The sequence below is a fragment of the Danio aesculapii genome, chromosome 6, assembly GCF_903798145.1.
Source record: "Danio aesculapii chromosome 6, fDanAes4.1, whole genome shotgun sequence".
NCBI lineage: Eukaryota > Metazoa > Chordata > Actinopteri > Cypriniformes > Danionidae > Danio > Danio aesculapii.
Window position 1 is genome coordinate 33369120 of NC_079440.1, and position 22321 is coordinate 33391440.

Here is a 22321-nt window from a genome sequence, read left to right on the forward strand (position 1 = left end):
AGGAGCACTTCTCACAAAACATATGCTTTATACACATAAATACTTGTGTATAAATGTTCATTACTAACCTTCCATGAACATGATTTGATTATAACTGCAGACCAATGATGCAAAATAGCCTACTGTAATGTCTGCGCTTACATAAAATAAATAAATAAACGCAACATATATGAACACATACAGATCTTTACAGTCTCCAATATGTTACCAATTACAGGAAAACTACACACAGCAGACATTTAGTCCTTATTTGGGTTTAAAATCAACACGCAACATATAGCCCACAGTTAGTGTAAACCTCTCATCTGTATCTTTAATCTTCACCCGCTTGTTAGAAAGTAATTCCGTCTTTCTGAGTTCATAATAGTCCAAAAGGTGATGATAATAGTTAAATATGGCAGTTTGTTCATGTTTTAGGTTGCTGAAAAAAATCATTTGCTCCTTTGTTTTTTGTTTTTGTTTTTTCACGCTTCACTTTGGCGTTTGTTTCATCTCTGGGAAACATCCAAACACACTCATTCACACTCATTCACTACTGATAATTTAGCCAACCCAATTCACCTGTTCCGCATGTCTTTGGACTGTGGGGGAAACAATGCCTTGTTATTATATGTATATATTAGTACAGCCTAATGTCTCGTGTATTTAAAAATGGCGCTTCCTTTGTTATCTCCTGTTGATTCTCCTGGCTTGTGCACGAGCTAGTGACGCTTCTGTAAACCAATAGTGTTCAGCTGCGAGTCTTTCTCCGCTTTTGGTACCCTTTTGTTGTGCTAGGTACCCATTCGAAAGGGTACCCAAAAAGTGGTACGGTACGGTTCACTTTTATGTACCTTTTGACAGTGGAAATGGCCATAAAAGTGCACCAAACCATACTGTACCACTCAATGCAAATGGGCCATTAGTCAAATTAGAGGGCCCTATCGTTTCAGCCTGGCGCAGGTATCATTGTTGGCGTATTGCATTTTGAGACAGCTGAAATATGCAGCATCATTGACCAACTAAAAGCTGGTTTTAAGCCAATGGTGAAATTGAAAAAAAATTGTTAATTAATTTTAAAAAAGTGTTAATGACATACACCTGTTCAAGCGCATACACGTTTGCTGAGGCAATTACACAGACAGGGATGTGCTGCAGCACATGAACATCTTTAAATATGAAAAATGAAAGGATTAAAATGCTAAAGATAATTAATTTCTACGTAAACATATAAACCACTCCCACACCGTTTTTTATCTCATGTAGATTGTGTAGAGGTTTCCTCACTAGTGAAGCATTTTTTTCTGCTTACAAAGTCTGCCATGTAATGTAAATACTGTAGCAAATGTGCCATGGCATGACTGCAACTCACTCTTAAAGGTAATGGGAGATGAGGTCTTGATTGGTAGTGCATTCATATAGCACATTTATTGTCTATGGCCATACACCCAAAGCACTTTACAATTGTGTGAGGGGGATCTTACACAATTGTACAATTGTGTGAGGGGGAAGGGTGAGAGCTGGGGAAGGTAATTTAGCCAGGACACCGGGGTTACACCGCTACTCTTTACAAGAAGTGCCATGGGATTTTTAATGACCACAGAGAGTCAGGACCTCAGTTTAAGGTCTCATCCGAAAGACAGTGTTCAATGACAGTATAGTGTCCCCATCACTATATTGGGGCATTAGGACCCACACATACCACAGGGTTAGAGCCCCTTGCTGACCTCACTAACGCCACTTCCAACAGCAAGCTAGTTTTCCCATGTGGTTATTGTTGATTAATACGCAATACGCCATACGCACTCCAAAAATTGACAAACCCTCAATTATAAAACATCAAAGTCTAAATCAAAATAGAAGCTCTCTCAACTAGTTCAATAATTGGCTTTGCAATCAAGACTAGCTAGCCAAGCCAAACCTTTAAAGCCAGAGCAGAGAAATACCTCAAACACTGAACAGAAGCAACATCATAACAGTACACTGTAACGCTATTAATCCATGAACAAAGAGTGCATATTGGCAGAATATTTGAGCAGTGGGACCAAGGAAAACATGCAGAGAGGGACAGACCTGAAAGACGACATTGCACATAAATATAGTAGAAACAGAAGTACACTTCTTGACCTCATGTTTCAACTGCACAGAGACCAGGGACACTTCTTTTTCAATTTCACAGCCACCACAAAGACTTCCATTTGAAAGCACACAAGGACAAACTCGCATGCCTGCAAGGTGAAACTCAAGCAATCTAAACTCTGGCTGAGAGCTGTATCTGAAATTCTGAGATGAAACTACCAGCAAATACAACCACGCATAAAAATGACTTTAGCAATACGCATAAAATGCAGAGAAGCATTAGTGTAAAAGCTGAACATAAATATATTGTTACTTGTTTTTATTGTCTAGAGCTATATGCTTGCAAATTCCAACATTTTATTTCAGCACTGCAGCTGAATCTGAAATTGTGTTTATCTGAGCTATAAATGTGTTTGCTGTCTGAACTGAATATGATGAGGGGGAAAAATAAATGCAAAAAAAAATGTACTTTCTATGAAGTTTCTTGCAGACTGCATGAAGCAAAAAAATAAACAATGTGCAGTTTGATTCATTATTTAGTTCACAATACTTCATTAGCACCGACACATATTGATTCATTCATTTTCCTTCGGCTTAGTCCCTTTATTCATCAGGGGTCGCCAGAGCGGAATGAACCACCAACTAATGTTTTACACAGCAGATGCCCTTCCAGCTGCAACCCAGTACTGGGAAACACCCGTTCACTCTCACATTCACACACTTACACTTCGGCTTTACTTTAGCTTATTCAATTCACTTATAGCGCATGTCTTAGACTGTGGGGGAAACCGGAGCAAACTCACACGAACACGAGGAGAACATGCAAACTCCACACAGAAATGCCAACTGACCCAGTCGGGACTCGAACCAGCAACCTTCTTGCTGTGAGCCACTGTCTCATAAAAAATAATAATATATTATCATAACAAAAGTAAAAAATAAACTAAAAAACTAAAATAAACAAAAAACTATTTCTAAAATTAACTTTACTTCAGTGTGTTCTTATAGTTATAACACACTATAGTATTAATTAACATTAAGGTGTGATTTAGCTATTTGTAATTTAGTATAATTTATTAAAATAGTAAATACAAGTAAAATGATGCTGTAAAATAATGTGTTAGCACAGGATTTTTGCCTGAATCAAATTAAAATGCTCATGAACTCACATTTAAACAGAAGTCGTAGGACCCATGACAAAAATCAGTGACTGAGAGCGTACTCACGCTATGTACAGTTGCCTTGAACCATGCCGAAGCACGCTTGTCACCCCTCCCGTCTCCCCCGACAGCCCGCACTCTCATTATATTCGGGCCTGAGTACGCTTAGATCATCAATGATGCACTGTTCAGTAAGAAGCGTTCTCGCTCAGCCCAGTGGAGATTTCTTTAGTTATATTTTTAGTCGTTTGGGATGCAGTGACACATAGTCAAATATTTCGCCGAACAGATCAGTCACTTTTGACGCTCATAAACAATCATAAAGTCCTCGTGCTGCAGGAATTAGAAGGCTTGCTGAAGGTGCAGCTGTCGTGCAGTGAGGGCTTTGCGTCTTTAATAATCTACGACAGTTTGCGTTCATTAAACAGTAAGAATGATTAATAAATCCATATGAAACATGCCCTTAAAAGTCACGTTTCAGGCTCAGGCGCGCTTTGCACTCACACTACAAGCGTACCGCGCCAAAGCCCAAGTGAACCGCACTTTGCCACACCTCTTCCAACTGGGCCAGGGTCGGCCGACTGAACTGTGCCTGAGCCCAATTCAGAGCACTCACACTTATCAAACGATCTAGCAACTCTGTCTATTTTTGCAAAAAAGCCAAAGCAGAATATACTTTTGTGCAATGCAGGTTGTTAAAGGGTCACGAATCACCAAAACACGTTTTTTGAGATGGTAACAGTCATATATGTGTCCCACGCTGCTAAAAACACAATTAGGACACACATATTTCACAAAAAAAGTGAAAATTGGTTGTTTTTGCGCTATTTCGAGCAAATTCATTCTTCCGGTTTAAAATGAATTTTTAAATCTGCGTCACAGCGATTAGATCTTTGCGTGTATTCCAGCGTGTAGACTGGCTATCTGTACTGGCGAGTTCAATTTGATGTCTTTGAGTTTTCAGCATTAATTCATGAGACTTGGTTCAACCCAATCAGCGCACTTTATTGTGTTTGAGTTGCAACTTCATTAATATGCATGATAGCTTCCAAGAGGCATGCGCTAATCATGAACTAAAGTTAACTACAAAATGAGCCACTAGAGTTCATGAGTAAATAACGGCCACCTTACTTGTTAGTACATGTTGTTAATGAATTGATTAACATTTAAGTTTAAGCTACATGAACTCATGAGCTGTTTATGTATAATTCTGTCATGACTTTACTTGGAGGGACACATTACACATTAACTCATCCTTAACTCCTCATGACCTCCTGTGTTTAAACTGTTGGTGTCGACAGAACACTTTTCTATTGTTATTCAGTGTAAACAGTGGAGTTTATGAGTAGTTAAGAATGGGTTGATGATGATGTGCCCCTCCAAGTAAATTCATAATATAATTATACATTAATATATCATGAGTTCATGATGGTTAAATTAAGTATAAACTAATGGAGAAATTAATACATTAATTAACAAACAATCATGTACTAACAAGTAAATAAGGTAGCCATTGTTCACACATGAACTCATGTGACTCATGTTGTAGTTAAAGTTAGTTCAGGCTTAGCGCATGCATTAACTCATCATCAGTCCATAATAAAGTAATGTTTATTTGACATATTAACACATCATTATTCATGTACTGTTATTGTAAAGTGTTACCAATGTACCACATGAAAACCTCTTCATAATTAATAAGTTATCCAGTTTCTTTCTCAATCTACTATTGTACAAATACTGTGAATTCTGGTATACTACACTTTTAACATCGTTTTTCGAAGTTTCCTCCTCTAAAAAAAACAAGTAGGCCATTTGTGCAAGCAGCTTATTTGGATATTTAGTTATGTTTTAAAGTTTATGCCCTCTGGTTAAAAAAATAATAGGTTTCAAAGGGAAAAACTATACTGTTATCATCTCTAAGTAAACACATCTTGTTAAAACGGTGTGCACTACATGTTCAGTATATAGTTGTAAGTGACAACCAAACAACAATAGATAAACCGGAACTTCAGTACCAAGTCAGTACTAAAAAATGTACCACTACCATTTTTGGTAACACTTTATTTTGATGGTCCATTTGTAGTATAGTAGACTGTCTGCTTAATATCTGTTGATACTGCTCCTTCAACAGACATTTAACTGACTATAAGAAACTTTGCAAGTACACTAACCCTAAGCTCAACCCTAACCCCAATCTAACAGTCTACTGATGATCTAATGAGAATTAGTTGGCATGTAGATCCAATGTAACTGAAATTCAACAAACGGACCATCAAAATAAAGTGGGACCCATTTTTTAAAAGACCGGTAGTACTGAGGTCAGCCTGGTTCTATACCATAAATAAAAGCTGTGCAAAAAGTAAAAGCATGGCAAGTGGCAGTGATGCTGATGCAGTGGCTCTGAATACACTTGTTGATAAGAAAGGAGGAAAGCCACAATATCACAATCTATTCTGCTGAAAATGCACAACAATGAAGCGCACAAACAATCACCACACGCTCAGAGATTGCAGACACAAACATGTCATTCAGATAGAGAAATAGCCTAAGCTTAGATTTAAATGTAGTCTTATATACATATTGTTAACTCCCTTTAACATGCGCCTATAGCAACATAAACCGCAGAACATTCAGATTCATTTAGTTATCACATTCCAGCGCTTTTATTAGCTGCATAAAAAAAACAGTAGGGTAGAAGACAGAGTGCATTTTGTAGCATGTGCTCACTTTTTTTCTAAAGTCATACTGTTTTGTTTTTATTGTGTGTCTCTATAGACATGAAAATAATGCCTAAACAATTTTCAAATGATAACTCTGACCTGTAGAGTCAACAATAACGGAGTTATTGTTTCTGCGTCATTATGACTGAATCTGCGGTAGAACTGAAATTACGTTATTTATTATTAAATTATTTAATTACATTGCACTGCTCAGGGGTGCGTTTCAGAAAACCATCATTAGCCAACTAAGGTCGCAAGATCCGCCGCTACAAACATAGTGTGTTGATTTGGCATTTCCCAAATCCATCGTTCCAACGAACATTCGCAAACTACGTCACAAACTTGTATGCTTGCAACTACACCTCCAGAGCTGTAGTTAGAATTACAGTTCCTGGCTGTGCTCTATTCCCAGTTACCACCTATGCCCTATTCGTTTAGAACGCTCTAACATTTAAACTTGGAACGATTAAAAAAAAGCATTAAAGTCATCACTCTGTAACGAGGAGGCTGAGGCCTTGTTTTGAATCCATGTGCGGAAGTTTATTAAAAGGGTGAGACAGAGATATCAGCGTATTAACAGGCAAATAGTCGGTAATAGGAAAGCAGTCCAAACCAAGCGACAAGCAAAGGGGCAATTCCAGAAGACATAGTAATAATGCAGGCAGAGGATCAGTGCAACAACAATCAGTCCAAAACAGATCAGAAGGGCAAAGACAGAGAACGTACGTGGTCAAGGCAGGCAGGGTCATACACAGGAATGCAGTCAAGAAAGTCACTAGTAACAACGCTTGGTACGACAGGTAAACTGGCAATACTTCGCAAAGAAGCATGGCTTGAGCACTCACTGAAAAACAGCACAAACAGGAAGTAGCCGTAGAGGGAGCGGAGCTGGTCAGTAGTCGGGCGAGGGCTCCCTCTGCTGGCGTGGCGTTACACACTCTTAGGTGACATTTGCTTTCAAAGTATTTTAACAGTTCAGTTTTAGCAATCTTCGTGTTTACAATTGCGTTGCCTTCGTAGTGCACTTTGAAAACATTGATTTCATTTTGAACACAGCCTTGGCTCATAACGAAAGATATAGATATAGATATAATAAACCTATTATTTAAAAGTGGAATTTATGTTACGTCTCCAAAGCTTGTGAAAACAAAAAACAAAGCATAGGTTAATGCTTTTAATTTATAGTAGGTTATTAATTAAGTATCTGTACTGTATATGACATGGGCCTGTTGGTTAGAATATTTCTGCAGTGGTTTGCATGTGTCAAATTGTAAAAGTAGACTGGATTTTCTCTGTTGTTCTTGGTGTTCCTGTTTACCCTTGCCTGTACGACCATACCATTTTATAATAATGCTGCATTTGGAACTATATCTTGTCAGCACAACCATAACAATTTGTTATAAGGCAGACATATCTTTATTGCTTCTAACAAAATTAGGACCCACTATATTAAGTGGCCTTAACTAATGTGTACTGAAATTAATAAATTGTTTGAATGTACTTATTGTATTTTGCACTTGTATTTCGTTCTTATGTCTGATTAAATATCTGTCATCCATTTCAGTAATTACATTCATAATTACATGTTGATCCATCCCTTACACTCTAACCCACCCTTAAAACTACTCATAACAGCAAACCTGTCCATAACCCTATGCGTATCCCATGTCAAAAGCACCAGAAGTGTTCTGCAATACAGGGTGGGCCATTGATATGGATACACCTTAATAAAATGGGAATGGTTGGTGATATTAACGTCCTGTTTGTGGCACATTAGTATATGTGAGGGGGCTCATGAAAGAATAAATTTACGTTAAAACCAAGCACACCATTGTTTTTCTTGTGAAATTCCCAATAAGTTTGATGTGTCACATGACCCTCTTCCTATTGAAAAAAACAAAAGTTGGATCCAAGATGGCGGCTACAAAATGGCCACCATGGTCACCACCCATCTTGAAAAGTCCCCTCACATATACTAATGTGCCACAAACAGGACGTTAATATCCCCAACCATTCCCATTTTATTAAGGTGTACCCATATAAACGGCCCCTGTACATTATAACCACATTAAGTACATTGTATTTATTTTTTGATGTAAGTACATATTAATTAAGTGCACTTAATGTAAAGTGGGACCCAAAATTATAACTAATTGTGTTTACGTACTCTAATTAACTGTACTATTTAGCTACTTATTTTTATTTATTTCTTACATTAGGCTGACGGTAAAGCACTTTCTGACTAATTAAATGTGATTGATGCTCTTTCTCTCTGTCTTTATAAACCAATTTGATAGTGTAGCAGGTTTTTTATTGATGCTTTTTAGACATTTTTAACCTGTTAAACCATTTAAATGCTGCTCAACTGTGTTAATAAATATTGTGTATGGGTTAATTATGGGTTTTTTTTGTTTTAGAAATTGGTACTGGGACTCATGTATTTTCATTGGTATTAGTACCAAATACTTGGTACCCTAGGCCTGGCATACATAATGCAGTGTTTTAAATGTTTCGTGGGATTTGTGTGAATGGGAATCATTTTCCCATAAGAGCTATACTCTGCAGGACACTAGCCCACCAGGACCGTACTTTGGCACCCCTGACCTAAAGCCAAGTGACAAAAATGTGGCACCCACCTCACATCCTCACACCTTGACATCCACTAACTAACAACTGTTTCTGAGGTTCCACATTGAATAATAAACATTGGTAAATAAGTACATTCAGTCGATACCCCACAGGAACACACAATACACCATTTATAGCTAGTGTTTGATTAAATATTACTTGTTTTTATTGTTTATGTTAAATTTAAACGTTGTCTAATGTACGTATGGCATATATTTCACATATAATAACATACAGAAAACCTTGGTGTTTTAGTGGCGTTGTTGCCCTGAGGCAACAAACCAAAATCTGCTGGGGGGCTAGGAGGGAGCACATTTTATGATTGATTTCTTATAAGAGACCCCCAAGCATTCAAAATTTAGGATGAATAATTTTTTCCCTCCTAAAACAATAATTCATGCGATAGAGGGTTGGCAGCCATCTTTGGCCCTGTTTACACTGTCAGGCCTTGATGCCCAATTCCGATTTGTTGCCTATATCTGATTTTTTTTGTCTGTCCATTCCACACGATGGAAGAAATTGTCTTGCTTTTAGCTCTGCGAAATATGCGAAGTTCTCCCAACTTAAAAATGATTTTGAGGCGGCGGAGGAGGGAAAGGACCATCTTCACAGCTTGCGCCTATAGTCTATATACAGAATGGTATCCTCCACCATTCAGAGGAATTTGTTGGTACAAGAGATATCTCAGGTCTGGTGGGAGCAATTTGTGGCGACTGACCACTTTCCTCCTCCATGTTTCTTCTGTTGTTGTTGTTTACCGTGTCGGCGTCTCCACACGCTCTTCCTTTTAATGTCACAATGTCGAAGAAGTTTAATGTCGCAAGTTTAATGACGTACAAAATGGAATGCCTCAATAAATCCGATCTGCCTGTTTACATGATAGTCGCATTGTCACATATCTGATCTATATCAAATTTATTTCCACATATGAAGGAGGCCTGAAACCGATCTCTGAATATCCGAATGCATGCGTTTTCTTTGTGTTTACACGGTCATATAACAGATCCGATCTGTGTCATATATGAGCAAAAAATCGAAATTTGGTCAAATTTATGTAACTGCCAGTGTACATGGGGCCTTTGATTGTTCTAGCTTCATTTTTCTACAGAGGAAAGAAATAGAGATGTCTCAAAGCTTGTTTTACTATGCCAATACTTAAAATCTTCAACCGACGGCAACAGAATCTTGAAACTTGCAGCTGCTTGACATTTATGTCAGTGTCTCTCTGGCTTTATCAGATGAGGCTGACACGATTACACAAACAGAACACATACACCTTTTCACAAATCCTGCAGCTAACAAGAAGGTTTGTCAAGCATCAGTGTGTGACAAGCAGGGAGCAAATGCAGGAGCAAGAGGGAAGGAGAGAAGAAAAGTGCAGAAGAAACGTCAGTGGATCAAGAGTACAGCAGTCCGGTTGGATCTGTGCCCATCTCACGGCTGGGCAGGAAATCAGAAACAAAACAACAGACAAAATACACAGTAGGCACTTCTATTTGGCAGCATCCAAACTGAACCTCATAAGTGACTAATTTGGAACGCTCTACACAAGCAGCAATCCTTGAATAACACAAATTGTGCTCCACATGGGAGCAATAGTCTAATAAAGATAAAATACACAGCACAACACATTCAAATATATGGCAAAAATAATTAATTCAATTCAATTCAATTCAAATTGAATTGAATCAAAAATAATAACAATTTAGTTCACAGTATTAGAGAGTTGGGCACACTGCATGGAGTTTTGACGGTTTACTGTGGTTAAATCAATGCTCACTATGTGTGTTTCAAACTGTCATGTTTGCATTAGGACTATGGGCTCTATTTTAACACTCTAAGCGCAAAGTCTAAAACACATGACGCAAAAGCTTTAAGGGTATGTTGGAATCCACTTTTGCTTTTTTAAGGATGAAAAATATGCTCTGCGCCCAGGTGCATGTTAACAGGGTTGTGCTTATTCTCTTAATGAGCTATAGCATTGTTTTGAGTTTAACATGCATTAAACCAATCAAAGTCTCATCTGCCATTCCCTTTACGAGTCAGTTGCGTCGTGCCATGGCACATTTGCTATTTACAAGGCGGACTTTGTAAGTGGAAAAACTGAATACTTCACTAGGGGGAAACATTTAAACAGACAATTTGAATCATGAGGATGAAGAATGCGCCTCCGCCATTCGGCTTCTTTACTTTCTCTTTCTCTTTACTTTATTCCTTTACTTTTGTGGAGTAAGGAAACGGTGGAAACTCACTCCACTGTAGACATTCATTAGCCTACATATTTAAGTTCGTTTGTTAAGCGCAAAGATTTATTTTAAATTCAGTTCTAATTTCCAGCAATGAATAAATGAGTATAAATGAGTTATGTCTAAGCACACTTAATTCCTATTCCTATGCCCCATACAGTGATGCATACATCTCCAAAACTTGACAGGTGGACAAATCTAAACTTATTTTTATTAAAACAAATATAAATATTCATTCATTCATTTTCTTTTCGGCTTAGTCCCTTTATTAATCCAGGGTCGCCACAGCAGAATGAACCGCCAACTTATCCAGCATATGTTTTACGCAGCGGATGCCCTTCCAGCCGCAACCCATCTCTAGGAAACATCCATACACACTCACCCACACTACGGACAATTTAGCCAACCCAATTCACCTGTACCACATGTCTTTGGACTGTGGGGGAAACCGGAGCACCCGGAGGAAACCCACGCGAACTCAGGGAGAACATACAAACTCCACACAGAAACACTAACCAATCCAGCAGACGCTCGAACAAGCGACCTTCTTGCTGTGAGGTAACAGCACTACCCACTGCGCCACTGTGTCGCCCCTAAATATAAATATGCATATAATAAATTATATCACTAATAATAATAACATTAAACAAATGCAAATAGTCATGCACCCCGAGGTGAAGAAGGCATGGAGGTAGTGTTTTTTATATCTATAGAAAAGAATAATATTTGTAACATTTTAATCCTTAATATATTTTTTTTCATATGTAAAGATATATGTGTATTGCTGTACATCATGTGTGTATTAAACAAGTTGCACAACTTGAGCGCACGCGGTGGACTTTAGACCAGCTTTTAGTTGGTCAATGGTGCGATCTATTTCAGTTTCTCAAAATAGCAACGTGCCAACAATGCGCCTTAACACACTTCCTTTTAGACCAGAACACTCAAGTGGTGCAAATAGATTTGCTATTCAAACAACGTGGCGCAAAACGTGAAAATTACATTTGCAACAAATACCACCAAGCATGTCTTGTGCCTTTTGAACCCATGAAGAATTAAAAGTGTAAAGGAATAATAAATAAGATTTGACATTAGAGTTCACTTATTGCAAACAATAAAAAAAACATAGTTCAGGACTTCTAGAAATCATGGAAATAATCTTAGGAGCCGTTTATACAAAATTTTCAGCCAAAAAGAGGAAAAAAAATTCTTGTTCATTTACACAACACCATCCTTTTTGTGACAAAAAATGCATAAACATATGTTTTGAAAATGCCATTTTCTCGTTCTTGTAAACACTGGAAAACAAGAGTCTTTGAAAACGATGACATCATGCACATGCATAGTAAGTGTAAAGAAAGGAGGTTAAATACGAGTGCAAATTATATGTAGACGCGAGCACTGAGCCGCCAATGACGCATCACAGGTACTGTTTACTAACGGGCAAAAACTGGCCTGGCATATGTAATACTGCATATTTGGCTGTTGGATATGTGTAAACACAGATGTTATAGAGATATGAAACTTTTTCAAAATGCAATGGAAAAAGTTTTCTGCTTTTGGCTACATCATTGTTTAACACAATCTGATGGCAATTCGTAACTTTTGATTAAGAGGCTAATTCATCTCATTTGTACAATTTAGTACGATTTGCTCATCCCCAATGATGTTTGGGTTTAGGAGCGGGGTTTGGTGCCACGCTTCCTTTTTAAAATTGTACATTTTCTTATGACTGAACTCGTACGTATTCCTACGAATTAGCTACTAAACGGACAAAACATGAAATAGTTACATTTCCCTGTGAGATCAGGCTGGATTGTTATGTAAACATAGTCTACATATGATGGAAATTTATCAGAAATTACTCATATTAAAGGATATGTGAAATGAAAATTTACTATGTTTATTTTGCTAGCACACAATTTACTTCCTGAAAACGAAATTATTATGATAATCAATCAAAATCTGATCAATTGCTTTTGCATTTGCAGTGGTTTATATTCTGCTTATGTGCAGTTTATATTAAAATAGTGTTAACCACACCTGTGTTAGTCATTTTTTTTACTGTTTTGTTTTCTTCTGTGAATTTTTTTTAGTTTTATGTAAGGGTGACAATATTTTCTATGAGTGGAATTAATAGCCACTATTTTTCACAGGACAAAGTCACAAGTCACAAGTTTTTAACAGGACAAACTAATATTATAGATTGTATTGATGAAAGAACTTTCAGTCATTTTGTAGGACATCAAACAATTTTGCTGGGTTTAACTGGCATTTCAATTACTTATTTAAGAGTGTTTCAGGAATTCAACCTCTCAAACTACACTGATTACCTACATTGAATGATTTTATTTTTTTTGAAACAATTTTTACTTTGTATTGAATGAAATAAATATGGAATTCTTGACTCGCCTGCCTTCTTGGATTTATTTTCATTTCATGGCTGCTCAATGAAAGATACTTGAGTATGCACAATATGCCTTAGAAACTGAAAAATTGGTACTTTGCGTGGCAGCACAAAAATGCTCACATTTTAAAACAACCTTCAAATATGACGCCTTAAAATGCAGGCCATGTAGGCTTCTCACTCAGTTTTAAAAACAGAGTATACGTTAACACGCTCAAATCCACTGCAAACAGAAATCTCTGGAATATACTGTAAATGCAAAAAAATATTGAGTTTGTAGTGCTCTGTGGTTTATATTCAATATTTCATGTTAAATGTCAATCTGTATGGGCCTTGTGGTTACACAATCAATCAATAGCATTTCATGTCTTCATCACGTCAGCCAATGGCAACAATCTCGATTAATTTTTAAATAGCTCTGTGAATTCAGTGTAATGGGTCCAAGACCACAGACCAGTCTGTATGGTACATTCAAACAGCAATCTCATCAAAGAAAATAGAATGAAGAATGTTCATTAGGAGAATCAAATCAGAGTGCTGATAAAGAATCAGTTTTACACTTCAGAAGTGCAAATAAAAAAAGTATGTTATGTCTATTGGGATAGAGTGTGCAGAGCAAAGCAGGCGTTTTCATTCTTTTCTCTAAGGGAGAGGCAGGCTCACACAGGATTTGTGAAACTGACAACAAAGCAAAGAAAGCAAAGAGAGTGTCAAAACGTTGAAAAGCATTCAAATTCATGCAAATACAAGGCAAAATAAGCTGGTCAGTAGCTGTGAAGTGAAGGAGTGACATTAATTGTAACCAAATTAAAAATATTCCAGAAGAGTTTCTTGCCAATACAGTGCTTAAAACTAGAGGTAACCTATACTGGTCTCACGGTTCGATTACGATTATCATGCCATTGATTCGGTTCAATTCGATATCTCAGTGCATCATGGTGCATTGACGATGCTTTCCATACACAGTTTTATACTTTCACAGCATAATTCTTCTACTAAAATGTATAAATATATTTATACACTATTTGTAATACATTTTTGTCCTTTAATACAAACAATCAGATATATAAACTGTACCTTAAAAAACACGAGCATTTATTTAATTATTTTGGTGAGTTTTCACCTTTATTTGGGAGGACAGTAGAGAGTATTGAGAGGATAGCATGGGGAGCAGAGAGAGGGGAAAGGTCGGCATAGGACAGCGAGGTGGAATCAAACTGCATGTGTTGACGCACTAACCACTACACCACTGGCGCCGACCAACACGAGCATTTATAGCAAATAAACCCCTTTGATTGGTCACATGCTCAACATAAAGGGCTGCGATTGGCTTTTACGGACTGGCGCTCTTCACAGATAAGTGACACTGATAAACGGCAGCGGCGATCACAGCTGATCCATGATAGACGCGGTGGAGACAACTCTGCAGACACGCACTCGTGTCTGTATCCAGAAGTATCGCTATAACAGCCGAGAGGAGAGTAAAGGTCATGACAGCAGGTCAAGTGGGCCACAGTGAGAGAGAGAGAGAAATAGAGTTTACTTTCATTCTCTCAATCACAGTGAAATAGGGGCTTCTGCTGTAAGTGTCAGTGAAAGACTGTCCAGCAAACACGCACACAGTGAAAATGGGCACAGTTTCTGCGTTTTTAAGTAGTTGGAGCATTGTAATTACTCACGCTCGCCTCCCTTGCCATAGTAAGCTATGGGGACATAGCGCATATGAGATAAATGATGTCAGTACATAATAACCGGTTATGATTTATTACTAAAGCGACACAGAATTGTCCGTGTCTGCATCGTGGTGCACCGAAGAAACAATTCATTTTGACGCCCCTACTTAAAACTAACTGTTACATATGGTTACATATTTTTTTAACAAAATTCAAATATACTTGATTATTTCCCAATGGGGTATATGCACGGACAATTTTAATTTCAGCCAGGCAGCCTCAGTTGCTTTCCATTATAAAATTGCCACATTTAAGGTCTGATTTCTTTAAAAATCAGAGATCTTTACTGCCTGATAGATATACAATATAAAGTGGGTCTCAGACTGAAGAAGAAGCACTGCATTAATTTCCATTGTCTTTAATGGCCAGTATTGTCATTTACCCCAGTATTGTCAATGGAGTTTCTGCGTTAGCCTAGTGGTACTGACGCAGCTAGCGGTTACAAAGTCTTTCATCCTGTTTTACGCTTCAACAGCTACATGTATGCTTAAGTCTATTTAACTGAATTTATTGTAATTACACTACAACATCGATGCTGTAAAAGAAACCTTATGAAATTGAAAATAGTCACATTAAACTTTCACCAGACTTTTATCATTGGCTGAAAAACACTAGCTGTGCAAATACCTCATTGTCCTTGTCACAGGATGGCTCACTCATAAATGCACAGAGCACAGGAGTTATCAAAAACACTTTATTTACACCATTTATTAACAAAAAAAACTCACTGGGCCACATATCTATGGGTTGGCATAGATACAAAGCTTAAGAAGGACAAAAACTAACAATAACTCACCTATTTATAATAAAATAATAATGAGCAGTTTACTGCCACAAATCAGCAAAAGAAAATGCTCAAAAAATGACACTGAAGTACACAATGTCTTAGAATGTAATGACAGAACACATCTGTCATTGTATGCACAAGAAAAGAAGATGAATATCTTAATTAATTTTACAAAATCTTAAAATAATCTTTAAAACTTCTTATAATATCTTTAAATAAAGACTTCCCCGAACACAAACAACATACTAATCTTCATATCAAAACCAGAGACATTTGGTTTACCTTCTTATTATAGACTGTCTTCAAATATTATTATTAGTCACTGATATTCACCACAGGTACTAGATACTGGTACTTTTGCAATAATTAATAATTAGTAATAATAAATAGTAAATAATAATTTAATAATTAGGGGTATACAGAATAAAGTTATAGGTTATTCATAGTTTCATAGTTGCATTTAATTTAAAATGATAATATATATTCCTATATTTACATACAGTATGGTTTATTTAAAGGGCACCTACAGTATGATGAAATTCATCTTTTGTATGCTGTTTGGACAGAACTGTGTGTAGGTATAGTGTGTCCACAGTCATAATGGGGTGATATAAAGACAATAAGTCTCTTTTCTTATTTCCTGATGTTAAAATAGGATCCAAATCTCTCCCATTTTGAGGCCGACCGCAACGTGACGTAGGAGTGTGGTTTCCCCGCACACCAAATTGATTGACAGCCACATATTAACATACATGTAGTAACGTTTATAATCTTATCAACAAGACAAGTGCAACGTAACTGGGATTAAAAGATCTGTTCGGCTCTCTGTGATCATCAATCATCATCAAATGTGATCAAGAATGAGTTTTACAAGTTTAAAATGTTTTTAAAACAGTGCATGTTTGTAATGAATTACAGCAACTTTACTGACTTTACTACATCATTATAAAAGAAGACACTTCAATCCCAGTTTGTGGACGTTAAATCAGGTTTATTTTGTACATTAACATAACGGATATCCATACAGCAGTGAGGATTAACGTGTGTCCTGTCACATTTTGTGCAAAAACAGTGCAAAGTTAGTTTGTGTGTGTGTGCGTAAACTTTGTAATGATATGGTGTGTGACTCATCATTTTCATTGACTCATTGACTCCACAAGAAATACATCAAATAATCATTGGGATAGTTCTTAGAGTAGTATTTCTCACAATTGTTATGTGAGATCTGCTTCTTTCATGTCTGTCACTGTGCTGTTTATCTGACGCAGCTGAGGTGGAAATTGAGGCACACTCTGAAAGGCATGTGGGAACGGTTGGGCGGGGAGAACCAGCATTAAAGGCCCAGGCAACAAAAACAACAGCAAGATGCTCAGAGCTGAAAAATTACAAACTTCTAAAAGGTATAATAAATAATCAGATGAGTGTTTTGAGCTGAAACTTTACAGACACATTCTGGAGACACAAAAGACTTATCTTAAATCTTGAAAAGGGGGTAAAATAGGTGCCCTTTAAAAATGGGTTTATCTTCTATTTTACTCTCTGCATTTTGTTTTTCAAGGTCAACCAACACATGAAACACCACAAAGACCACGTATGCTAAAACACGACAAAACACATACAGAAAGCCAAAGGTGTACAAAACAAGAGGAAGCCAGAAACGATAAAGAAACAGACAGATTTTCGCAGTGAAAAGAGAGTGCTGCACAAGTGTAGGGATGAGTAAGAGAGACAGATAAAAGAAATGCACCATATCTTCACTGTTTATCTTTACAGACACGCATCTTCCTACTCTCTGATTGTCAAGGAGTTCTTTGTACGGTTTGATCACTAGCTCAGCTCTTATCTGGGGACACTTCTCCTGCACCTTTCTATTTCCTCTTCATTCCTTTTAACTTTTAACCCATTCCTTCTGATGTCATTTTTGTTCCTACCACAAGAATGTGGAACCATTTCTTAACATCACAATCTTCACTTTTGTAGTAGTATGATTCACCTCCAGCCATTTTATTGAACCAATATACTTTAAAGGCCATCTTTGGCCCCGTTTACACTGTCAGGTCTTGATGACCAATCCGATTTGTTGCCTATATCTGATTTTTTTGCCTGTCCTTTAACACGTTGTTTAATTGTGACCCATATCTGAGTCATGTGTTTACACTTGCCATACAATTTAAGACGTTGCGTATGCTTAAAGGCGGGTTCTAGCATCTGCGCCACACTAGCCACGATGGAAGAAATTGTCTTGCTTTTAGCTCTGCAAAATATGCAAAGTTTGCCCAACTTTAAAATGATTTTGAGTCGGAGGAGGAAGGAAAGGGCTGTCATCGCAGCTTGACCTATGATTTATCTATGGTGTCCTCCTCTATTCAGGGGAATTTGTGAGTACAAGAGAGATCTCAGGTCTGGTGGGAGCAAATTGTGGTGACTGACCACTTCCCTCCATGTTTCCTCTGTTGTTGTTGTTTACCGCGTCTGCATCTCCACAAACACTTTCACATATCCGATTTATAACTGATTTATTTCCACATATGAAGGAGGCCTGAAACGGATCTCTGAATATCCGAATGCATGCTTTTTTTGTGTTTACACAGTCTAAGAACAGATCCGATCTGTGTCACATATGAGCAAAAAATTGGAATTGGGTCACATTTAACTACCAGTGTAAACGGGGTATATTTGACCCCTTTTTCAAAATTTTATAAGTCTTTTGTGTCTCCAGAATGTGTCAGTAAAGTTTCAGCTTAAAACACCCATCAGATTATTTATTATATTGTTACAATAATGGGATTTTGTGGCTGATTTTGTTACCTAGTTTTTCCCCGCCTACCATTCCCACGTGCCTGTCAGAGTGTGCCTCAATCTCCGGTTCGGCTGCGTCAGATAAACAGTACAGTGACACACATGAAGGAAGCCGATCTCACGTAGCGTTTGTGAGATATACTACAGTAAAAACTTTCCCAATGATTATTTGATTATTTGTTGTGAAGTTGCAACGATGAGTCACAAACAATGTCATTACAAAGTTCACGCACGTACACAAACACAGAAACACACACACAGAGCGGACAAACACATAAAGCGCACGTTTAACTTTGGACTGTTTTTGTACGGTAAATGTGACAAGACACACAGTAATACACACTGCTGTATGGATATCTGTTATGTTAATGTAGAAAATAAACCTGATTTAACGTCCACAAACTGGGACTGAAGCGTTTTCTTTTATAACTGTACTGACATGCGGCTGTGGTGATAAAGACAATAAAATCGCTGTAATTCATTACTAACATGTAGTGTTTTAAAAATGTTTCAAACTTGTTAAACTCATTCTTGATCACATTTGATGATCACAAAGAGCTGAACAGATCTTTTAATCCCAGTTGCTTTGCGCACATCCTTTCTTGTTGATATGATTATAAGCGCTACTATGGAGACATGTTTATACGGGGTTGTCAATCAATTCAGTGGGCGGGGAAACCACACTCCTACCTAACGTTGCGGTCGGCCTCAAAATGGGAGGGATTTGGATCCTATTTTAACGTCAGAAAATTTTAAAAGAGACATGTTGTGTTTATATCACCCCAATATGACTCTCAAAAGATGATTTTCATCATAGGTGCCCTTTAAGTGATGGAATTCCTGAATGATTCAGCATTTTAAACAAATCAGTTGAATTGAACCACTCACACATAAAAATGTAAAAGTGCTTTAAATGAATCAGTGGTAACTGTCAAGGCAACACATTTGGTAGCCGCCGGATGTCAGTGATTTAATTTCTACAGTGATTTATTGATTTAGTTTCTAATTTATAAATTAGAAATGTTTTGTTAGAAAAAAACATCTGCTTCATAAGCCGAAAGTTAGCTTTACAACAAATTTATGTGCTTTTGGAAACTAAATGAAGAGGCATTACGCCACACCATTTTACATCATAAAAGAGCACAGATAAAATGTAAAACTACACCGACTGTGCTGTCTGAAAGAAGATAGTCATATATTATACACAGAGGATTCCTTGAGGGTGAGTAAATCATGGGGAAATTTTAACTTTTGAGTGAAATATTTCTTTATTTCTCCAGTTAACACCAGACAAGCAAAACGTGCAAGTGTGCATTTGAAAATACGCAAAAATTCGAGAGGCAAATGATCATTTGAGTATGCTTACTGTCTTTGCTTAAAATAAATGAGTTTAGCCTTTAGCCTTGTCATTTCCTATAAATGAATACAATTTTAGTGAATACAATTTTGACACAGTGTGAATTTGGTGTGGTATTTATTTCCCTGAAAATATGGCAAACATGACTCCGTACCTCATTAGGTGACACAGTTAGAACACTCCGGCTCTTCCTCATCTTCTGTGATGTTTTCCTCTCCCTGTCTTGCACAGGCCTGCTCCGCTGACACTCCTGCACAAAACATCAACACAAACCCACACAATCAACTCTCGCAGCAAAGACAGAAAGAACAAAGAAAGAAAAGACATTTTGACCTTGCTTGCTCGAGAGAGGGATGCCTCAGGGTAAAGTTTAGATGGAGAGCCTTTCACGATTCTTCTGTGAGTGTGATAGAGAAAGAACCATAGTTTGTCTGCAGTCTGACAGTGACAAGAATCTCTTAAACCCTCACAGTCACCTCTTTATTAGCTTTTGCGCTCAATGTTTCTTTCAGCCTGTCTAAACAGACTTACAAAAGTGATCTGAAAAAGGGATCCCTGTATGATTCATGTCCCTCATGTATGATTCAATTCCAAACTCTGATTTCAGTCAGTAGGGTTTTTTGTTTCCCAAAACAAATGAATATGTAAACAACAAGATTTACACACAAATCAGTACATGTGATGCTACTCTGAAAGAGAAAAAATCTGAATCACCCTAGCTAACTTTGCTAACTACAGTAGCAACAGTTCTCTGATCATCATCAACCATTCTCTGAGCTTTTGTTATTTTCTAATGCAAGTCTGTGACAGGTGGGCTTGAAATTCTTAAAATGCAGCTGTGCAGAAATTATGTAAAAATATGCTGAATCATTTCAAATGAGTCAATCATAACAAGTAAAATAGGAATAAAATGCGAAAAACAGTTCAAATGTTGCAATTATCTTTCCACCTGCAATCCCTATCATCAAATGATGCTTCTCTTCTTTAAACTCATAGTGAATGCAAATGTTGCCTTGAACTTGATTGTTTGGTTGATGCTTTACTGCTATTCCTTCATTAATTTTCCTTCAGCTTAGGCCCAATCCCAATTCTACCTCTTAGCCCTTCCCCCTAGTCCTTGTTTTGCTCACTCCCGCCAAGGGGTAGGGGTGTCCCAATTCTCTTTAGCTTGAAGGCAAAGGGTAAGGGCAAGGGGTAGATACCCCTTCGAACAAAGATTTTTCAGGACCACACTCGAAACCAAGGGGTAAGAAAATTTCCCAGAATACACCAGCCACAGCTGCACCCGGAGGTAAGGAGATCCACAAATTAGTATTTATTTGTCAGTATTATGAAATTTTACAATAAACAAGCACATGTATTAATATATTCATAACTGCGTTCATGTTTTACCGTCATGCTTTAAAAAAAAACACGATAAAATAAAAACCCACTAAATTTCGCAATCTATAATCCCCAATAATAACTCCTATATAGCAGTCCCACAACATTCTGTCACTCGATGACACTCGAATACCCTAATGTCTAGTGGCTGGGAATGAGCATTTTACAGTGTCTGCTATAATGTTAATGTTGTTTTTGGTGTGTTTACATAGATGAATATGGCCACTGTGTAAATGCGCAGAACAGTTACGATCTTATTGCCAAACCAAAATTAGAATTGGGATTGGGCCTTAGTCTCTATTTCAGAGGTCGCCACAGCGGAATGAACCACAAACTATTCAGGTATTTGCTCAACGCAGCGGATTCTCTTCCAGCCGCAACCTGATTTACTGTTATTTTAAATGTAAAACTGTTAATGACCGCAGAAAGTGATAAATGCCTTTTATTCATAGGTGTAGGGGAGTGCAGGGCACAAAGTAACGCAGGGTAAAATGTAACACAAAGTTTTAAGGTATTTGCTCAAGGTTATGGTACCATAGTGTGCTTAGGTTGTGCTGAGGTTTTCACCACAGTGTCAGCAGACCTCTTTCTGCCAATAATTGAAAAAAATCGGCAAAACTGGGATGAGAAACACAGGAGAAACCCTTTTTGCTGCATAAAAGTATTTTTATATATTTTTTTTTATTTTAAAAAAATCTGTGGAAGTATGTAAGTAAAATCTTATATTGTGATTACCATCTTCTAGGCTAAAAGATGGAACCGTTTTGAAAGATGTAAAAAACACACTGTAACTGCTGGCCAGTTTGAGGAAAACATGACACTGCAGAGTTAGTTGTAACAGGGTGTTATAAATAAGCCGCCAACTAAACTAACATAATAATTTTTGAATTTTGAGTGTAATGTTGAGACGTTTTTAAATAAATATTTTAACAGAATTTTTTTATTGCTAATACTGCAAATAAATGCATTGTATAATAATAGATAATAATGCAAATAAATCCAAATGTGTTTATCCAATAAATAAACATACGGTGCTTTGT

The 22321-nt window shown here is 37.2% G+C and overlaps 1 protein-coding gene across 1 annotated transcript in view; it reads right to left on the reverse strand.

Annotated features, from left to right (window-relative positions):
• The window catches only part of pde4ba (phosphodiesterase 4B, cAMP-specific a), a 303391-nt gene that overhangs the window by 232123 nt on the left and 48947 nt on the right, over positions 1-22321 (reverse strand). Inside the window, exon 2 of the mRNA XM_056460025.1 lies at positions 20053-20148. Within this exon, the coding sequence (XP_056316000.1) occupies positions 20053-20094 (42 nt within the window). The 5' untranslated portion in view covers positions 20095-20148. The remainder of the gene's footprint in view (positions 1-20052; positions 20149-22321) is intronic.